The sequence below is a fragment of the Colias croceus genome, chromosome 10 (genome assembly GCF_905220415.1).
Source record: "Colias croceus chromosome 10, ilColCroc2.1".
Taxonomy (NCBI): domain Eukaryota; kingdom Metazoa; phylum Arthropoda; class Insecta; order Lepidoptera; family Pieridae; genus Colias; species Colias croceus.
The window spans coordinates 30,028-38,260 of NC_059546.1; the positions used below are offsets into that span (position 1 = coordinate 30,028).

General features: G+C 35.5%; 1 protein-coding gene and 1 long non-coding RNA gene across 2 annotated transcripts; both read right to left on the reverse strand.

Moving 5' to 3' along the window:
• Positions 1–1,155: 1,155 nt before the first annotated feature.
• On the reverse strand, positions 1,156–5,634 carry LOC123694811 (ATP synthase mitochondrial F1 complex assembly factor 1). Its single transcript, XM_045640381.1, has 4 exons — positions 5,274–5,634; positions 4,787–5,108; positions 3,914–4,009; positions 1,156–1,487 (listed from the first exon to the last, which is right to left on the reverse strand). The coding sequence occupies exons 1-4, from the start codon at positions 5,522–5,524 to the stop codon at positions 1,320–1,322; spliced, it is 837 nt and encodes a 278-aa protein (XP_045496337.1). The 5' UTR covers positions 5,525–5,634; the 3' UTR covers positions 1,156–1,319.
• A 1,487-nt stretch (positions 5,635–7,121) lies between these two features.
• On the reverse strand, positions 7,122–7,883 carry LOC123695033. Its single transcript, XR_006751889.1, has 2 exons — positions 7,703–7,883; positions 7,122–7,530 (listed from the first exon to the last, which is right to left on the reverse strand). It is a non-coding gene; the product is annotated as an uncharacterized LOC123695033 (long non-coding RNA).
• Between the last annotated feature and the right edge of the window lie 350 nt (positions 7,884–8,233).

An 8,233-nucleotide genomic window follows, 5' to 3' on the forward strand; every position in this document is an offset into this window, starting at 1 on the left:
ACGATGCGCGTAGTACGAAGGGTAAAGACGGAAGAGAGAAATTATAAGATGACACATAGGTATTTGACATACACATTTGTTTATACAAACTCTTTTCACCAACAAAGAATTTACGACGAAGAGGTACGAGTACTATGGAAAATGTGGATATCTTATATACAGTATTTAAGAAAAAATGCGACTTAAATAAAATAATTTAAGAAACTACTACTATATTATTATAATTGTTTGTTTTTTAAAAAGCGATCCGCTTCTGGCACTCGCCGGCCGCTGCGGCGGCACGCTCGCTTTGCTCGCTCGGCTCGTGCGTTGTTTATCAAAGTCTAACCTAACATAACTGTTTTCTATTGCAAAAACGATTCGCTTCTGGCATTCGCCGGCCGCTGCCGCGGCACTAACTTACATCACATTAAACAAGTTTTTAGAATATAGTTATTCTGAAATTTTTTAATATTTTATGGACTCTTTATATTTTATACGATCTGGCCAAATGTGGATGACCAAATCGTGAAACGTTGACGATTTAACGATCTGATCAAACTATGTTGGCCATTTCACGATATGCGACCATTTCGTGAAATGGCCACTCATATCATGAATTAATGATCAAATCTACGATATGACCACGACATATACATGATAATCTTTGAACACAGTGTACGCTAGCTTTGTCACACTAGTGATTGAAGCAATGTTTTATCCCTTTCGGCTTTCATTATTTCAATACAAGTGTCAAGCAAGTGTTATTCATAAAGAATTGTAAATTGTTATTTTTACTCTTAAACTGTAATAATTTAATATATTTTCCTGTGATATGATATTCCCTTATCTTTCTTTATTTTTTGCACGAATACGTGCACTCTCTGAACACACAGGAAGGCATTTTCGAAAACTTTCATGTACCTATCGGCACGTGCGCTCGCTGGAACCGGTCAAAATCTGACTGATTGCATTTGTCCCAAACATAGACTACTTATATACTTATTAACGGAGAGTCCCAAATAGGACCAATTCACGGAATCAGTTTTGGTGCGTTGGTGACGTATCTACCTCTTGTTTCTATAATATATAATATCATTGTACCGGAGTTTAGAAATGTTTCAGTCACTAATACCTACCTTATTTCTCTATTATATAAAATAAAACAAGTAGGAATGGTATTTCATATGGTATGTTGTTTCAACAGTTTTTATATTTTAAAGGTGCCATTCATGAGAACAAAACTAAATTCATAATTTTTTACTCCTTTCTCCATAAATGGTATTAACATATTATATAAATTTTTAAAAGACAAAACAATGCAGTATCTATGCTAATGATTAAACCAAAGTAATATTTTCTAATTGAGTGATGAGGTCCATATGCTTGAACGAGTCTGGAGATTTAGTAAAGGAGTGTAACAGTTGAAGCTTTTCCTCATCTTTGCCATTATAGTACATCTGGAACTGATTTGCTAGACACTGAGCTTCTTTACCATTTAGCACATTCTGAGGAAAAAAGTAAATAATAAGACAATTACAACAGATGTCGTTATTATCAATGACAAGAAAAAACTTTCAAAAAATCTTGGTTTTAATATATTTTTTTTATTATTTTCATTTTATTAATAGCTTTCAGCCCGCGGCTTCTCCCGCGTTTGAAACATTGACAATTTGTTACATTGTGTTTTGCATTAATATTCCAAACCAAGATGTGAGTGTGAGTAAATGCATTGTAAACATAGAAATCTAAATAACAAGACACTAGAACTGCTATAATGTCATAATTATAAAAAACACTGTCGCCAAAACCCACAGATTTAAAGCGATAGTTAAACAGTACACACAAGTAAACTATAATAATAAGCCTTAGCTGCTCACAATATGTTGCCCCCTTGTCGCACTATTGCAGCGACTTATTTCGGGGGCCCATACAGTGAGAGGGCGAGTCACCACCTGCCAACAATTTTTTGCTATATCTTAGTAGAAAGGCAGGTGCCATAGTCTTCCATAGTCCTTAATTCCGGTCCATTAACATCCCATTCCATAGCCCAGTTTATTTTGTTTCCTTATCTTGCAATAGTCCTACATCGGCCGCGGACTGCCCAGGGCTGTATCTCTATAGTGCAGTCATGGGCAGGTTGCGGCTGGTGTCCCACAACACAGTAAAGTTCTCGAAAGGGCCTCTGCGTGTTGGATCCGTGTCCCCACGTAAGCCTTCCAAAGGACCGGGTACTTTCCTTATGATGGTACCCGTGTATTATGGAACTGAGATACATAATAATAAAGGCGTAGGGATGTGACGACCCCATCGCCCCCGGTTGGCATATCTACAATAGATATCCCAACCGTGCAGTCAGTCACCCCGCAGGTCACCTTGTGGCGAGGTGTTGGGGAGTAGCGACCCCGCGGGAACCGAGCGCTCCCGGGGGAGGTCCCTGTCCTCACCTCTGGGCTGTCCCGGTGGCAGTTCGGAGTGAACAATGACGAGGTTCAGGATCCCCCACCTCTGGCTTGCCTTTGTTGGCCGTCCAGAGTGGAGACGCTAGAGCTATATGCTCGGGGGTGGAAGTGTCTAATGGCGTAATAGCGGGGAAACCCGCTCCGGGCCCGCGGGCTCGCGATGGTGAAACCGGTGCCGCACCTCTCTACACCCCCAGCCGTTCAGCTGATGTTGCCCCCTTGTTGCCATTATCGGTAACCTTTTTGGGAGCCCATCGACCGAACTGGCGAGTCACCGTCTGCCATAATTTTCAATTTTTAATATTGAAAAGGCAGACGTCCATAGCCCCCATAGACCCAATATACCAGTCCATCTAACACCCCCTTCCATAACCCAGTTTTATTCATTTCCATTTTTCTGCAATAGTCCTACATTGGCCGCGGACTGCCCAGGGCTGTATCTCTATAGTGCAGCCATGGGCAGGCTGCGGCTGGTGTCCCACAACACATTAAATTCTCTAAAGGGCCTCTGCGTGTTGGACCTGTGTCCCCACGTAAGCCTTCCAAAGGACCGGGTATCATCCTTACGGCGATACCCGTGTATTATGGAGAGAGACATAATAATAATAAAGCCCTTTATTCTGAAATCAGTAAACAATTCAACATAATCTAACACTATACATAAATAAATTTTAGTTTATTTTACAATATGTCTCTAATTTCAGTGTGCCTGTTGGCATAGGCCTCCTCCAAAAACTTCCACTGGTTTCTGTCATTTGCCACCCTTCTCCACTTTGCACCTGCCGTCAGTTTCAGATCGTCTTCCCATTTTACTTTTTGCCTTCCTCTATTTCGTTTTCCATCTCTTGGGTACCACTCTGTTGTAGCCTTGCTCCATTTCTCATTTTTGTCACGCATCATGTGCCCTGCCCATCGCCATTTTTGTTTGTCTATTCTTTCGAGTATATCTGTCAATTTCGTTTTCGATCTTAGGGTTGTGTTTAAGTAAACTATACCTTTTATTGAACAGCTTCATTTCAGTGAAAACTTAAAAAATAAATTCAGCATTTTAATATGTACCCTAACGCACGATTTTATGGTTTATTTTAGAATAACATCCCTAGGTACACGAGATGTTTTGTTTTAGAAAAATACAAATACGAAAAAATTGGGCTTTTCTACAACAGAGGGTGTTAAATTTCAATAGATGTATCTTTGAACCTAAACACATAAAAATAAGATTGAAATTTGTTGTAGTGCTGGCTTGAGAGTCACCTGACTGGCGACAAGGGCATGTGTGCTTATGACTTCTAGTGTCTTGTTATTTAGATTTCTATAATTGTAAATGAAACTTTTAGGGACAAACTTTTATATGAAACATTATTCCTCAATGACATGGGTAAGTTTTAATGTGAAATAGCAATATTGTACATGCAGCAAAATGAGTATGGGTCAGCTGGTAGAAGGAAAATGTATATAATAATATATTTTACCTTATCATATTCACCCCGCATCAAAACAATACCCTTGTCTTCCAGCTCTATGTAGTGAAACATAGTCAGGCATTCTGGAGCATTCTCTTTATGTACCTGTAAGTTGAAGTTAAAATATTAAACTATAATTATATTTTAGACTAGCTTCCGCCCGCGACTCCGTCCGCGCGGATGTCGGTCTTCGCGTGGATGGTTTATTTCTCCATTTTGAGTAACTCTGACAATGACATCTTATAAATATCTATTATAAAGACCAAATACGGCTCGACCTATAATAATACGCAACGTGTGTTCGCCGTTCTACAGAACAACGTCTATGGATAACTGAAAACTTAATAAAAAAATTTTTCTACATATTTTTCCAGGATAAAAAGTATCCTATTTTACGCCCAGGATAATAAGGTATAATTATACCAAGTTTCATCGAAATCGAACCGTTAGTTTTCACGTGATGTCTTCACATACAGACAGACAGACAGACAGACAGACAAAAAATTTTTTAATCACATGTTTGGGTTTGGTATCGATCCAGTAACACCCCCTGCTATTTATTTTTTCAATATTTTCAATGTACAGAATTGACCCTTCTACAGATTTATTATATGTATAGATTATAGCTGCACCCTGCGGTTTCACCTGCATTTCTGAAATAGCCAGAACAAACATACAAATAAAAATTATAAAAATTAATATCTTGGTATATGTACAGTGTATACATCCCATATGCATTTAGTAATAATTGGTTTTATATATAATTATTATATTTTATATCAAAATTTAAAACAGACACTCCAATTTTATTATTGGTACTTGTAGATATATATATATATATAGTATAGATTAATACTATGATCAAGAGATCACAAAACTAACCTGAAATGCTAAGAGGGGAGTGAAATGAACTGCGTGTCCATAGCTCTGACACATGATAAATTCGTAACCTTGTTCTCTTGGCAAGGGAAAGAGGAAAGTTGGGTTTTCAATCATTCTCTCTTTGATTTCCCGATACAATGGTGAAGGAATTGTAGCAGATATAACTTCCTTATTTTTATGATACTCTTCCCAAATTAGTTTAATTTCAGAGGCATCTTTATCTTGAACAAGATTGATTTTGAAAATTTCATCCAGCTTTTTATCTTCTACTGCCAATTTATCATTACCATCTTTTTTGGGATTTAAAACTGAGGAATACTGTCTGAAAAGTAAAATTGATTGATTTGAATTGACATCACATAATATAGAAAGAAAGAAAGAAAATACATTTAGTGATTATATAGTATATATATTATATAGTGATTTGTACGAAAATAATGCATAAGAACAACTTCATACTTAATTAATATATTATTATATTGAATACCTAGTGTCCACTGAAGCAAATTTCTTTTTTTTCTCTTGCTCTCGACTTTTTTCTTGCTCTTCAAGTCTCTTCAAAAACTCTTCAGGTGAAGTTTTCTGCAAAGATGCAATGCGCTCAGCATACTTTTCAAAGTAAGGGTTATTTTGTAAATTTTCCATAGCCTTTTCACACTTGCTAGCCGTCGTCATTATATTTTTTGTACTCGCGATTTTATGAATATAATGTGGCAACCGCTTCAGACAGATTGCCATTACAGCGCTTGAAGGTTTTTTGAAATAGTTACTTTGAATGTTAGGCAAATTACACCAATTCAAAAATTATTATATAAACATTATGAATGAATACTGAGCAATCAGACTTCAAAGCACGGCAAGAGCACGGTCTTTATCCCTCGTGACAATTGACAATTAATGACAAGATTTGATGACAAGTTGACAACTCAGTAGGTATAATAGGTAATTATTGACTATTATCGGTCCGCCCCGGCTTCGCCCTTGGTACATATTCTCGTTTTTTCTACATAAGAACCATCCTCGTACTTCAAGGAATATAATAAAAAAAGAATTATCGAAATCGGTTCAGCCGTTCTCGAGTTATGCGCTTACCAACACATTTTGCGATTCATTTTTATATTTAGGAAGAAGATATAGGTGACGGAGAATGTACGCTGATGTACGCAACCGGCTCACACACGGCTCACAAAACCCTGCACAGAGTACTTTTTTATATATGAGAAAGGCCTCCGCAATTTTATTTTTTTTAAGTTTTAAATTTTTATTATGCCATATCTCGGAGCAATTAACTACAGTAGCCTGTGTGCGTTACCCAGGCAAAATGTTTTGCTTTAGAGAGATGAGACTTAAACAAATAATTAGTGTAAGTATCATGAGGAGCAATTTGTTTACTAATAGCAAAATTTGTTTGAATTGTAGTTTTTAAGTTATTTAAGAAAAACAAATTTTGCTGGAGTAACGTTTGAAACGTTACCCAGGCAAAATCGTCTTTCAAAAATTAGTTTCAGCACGGAACCAAATACATGAATAGATAGCTTTTGTTGCGTACCTAGTAAATGTTTATAAATAGCAAAATTTGTGTGTGGTATAGTAATTCTTTAGTTATTTAAGATTTTGCTGCGGTAACGTTTTGGGATTTCCCAGATCTCGAAAACGGCTCAACGCAGAAGTTTGAAAAAAATACCAATAAAAGACCTCAATTTGTTTAAATTTGTTTAATCATTAGTTTTTGATTTGGTTGACGTAAACCAATGTAATTAAATGGTTTCAAAAATCAGAAGAAGCGGGTTTACATGTAAACCAATACACTTATAACCAAATAAACAGCTGTAAAAAATACCCGTGGTTCGACGCTTGTTTACATCAGAAATATTAGATTTCATACTTTACACATTAAGAAGATAAAAACAAATTTGATTTATTTTAGACTGGTCGTACTTTAGCGATCAAATACGCAGTTCCCATAACATTAAGAAACATGGCATACTTTAAACAAATTAAAATGATTCCTGAAAATTCCTTCCTGTTAATTGCAGCTTTGAATTACGGCTCTAATGAAAGTTATCTCAAAAACAAGATTATGTCAGCAATTCTCTAATGAGCCGACCAAATTGAAAAGGTCACATAAAAGCGACCGCACCATACATAAGCGCAACCATCTGAAATGAACAGGATAATATAGATGTTTTGTTAGTATAGTCTGGCTATCGAAAGATGAGACTGGAAAAAGGCGGCAAATTCAAAAAATCAACAAATGGCAACTTAGGTTATAGTTGGAAATATAGTTTTAATACTTTTATTTATTATTTTCTCTTACGAACAAAAAAAAACAACAAACTCTTCATCTTTATAATATTGTTATATGTAATATACTTAGAACAGTTAAGTGATACAGATAGACAAAAAAGAACACCGAATGAAAGCAAGAAAAAACACAATAAAAATACAATTAAAGTTTGTTTAATCAATATAATCATATCAAATGTAAAAATTCAACCGCGAGTGAATAGTAAGAATCACTATCACTATCTCTGACTCTTATTATGAACCCTTCCATTTCTGCAGTTATTACATTTCGTTTTTTATACTATCTTCAACACGAATAACATGGTCCGGTCATAGAAGAAATCTCGTCAAGATACTGATTTTGTGTCTTTAAACATTTTGAACGAAACAGATCATTCAATTTTTTTTATTGTTGCTTGAATAGATTATAACTGGACTATTGGTATCATCCATGTTACCTGCAAAATAATAAACATTAAACAATGCAATCAAAATGAATAGTATCAAAATATCAAAGTCACACTTAACAATGCATTGAGATATTTCACGTAAACACTCTTATTTTTCTTTGAAAACTACATCTCTTTCAACTTGTTTCTTTTCAAATTTACTAATCATAATAAAAAGAACCTTTTTTAAGTCGCATTTCAATGTTTTCGTCTCGTTTTCAATTAGAAATCACTAAAATCGCGGAAATCATTTTCACTTTGACACATCAACAACTCAGGTTTTAATGACAATTACGTAATTATAAGTGTTGCCATATAAATTTTCGAAATAAAAACCCAGTCTCATCTTTCGTTAGCCAAACTCTACAGTTGAATACAAAAGTTTTCTGGTCAGGTTAGTTAAAATAATAAAATGGTTAAGATGCATTATTTTTATTTAAAAAATCAGTCTCATACAAATTATATGTATTGCTTTGCCTTAGCATCAACATTTTTGAGTTTTGTTACGTGTTACTTAGAGTGAATATTTTAACATTACATGTGACTGCCACAGGTGGATAACCCGTGAACCAATCATTGTCAAAGCGTCGTAACCTTCTTTTAACTTAATGTTGAAATATCCACTCTAAGTAACACGACATAAAGCTCATATTTCAATACCACAGTGTGACTTGAGTTGGAATTGAGTCGGCGTTGTGTGTGTAATGTGCAA

Bases quoted from the DNA above. Each gene is read 5' to 3' on its own strand.
- LOC123694811 (XM_045640381.1), bottom strand. From the start codon at position 5,524: ATGGCAATCTGTCTGAAGCGGTTGCCACATTATATTCATAAAATCGCG. The intron at 5,109-5,273 runs GTATTCAATATA...TTTACTTTTCAG, and splicing joins TTTGCTTCAGTGGACACTAG to ACAGTATTCCTCAGTTTTAA. The intron at 4,010-4,786 runs GTTAGTTTTGTG...TTCAACTTACAG, and splicing joins CTCCCCTCTTAGCATTTCAG to GTACATAAAGAGAATGCTCC.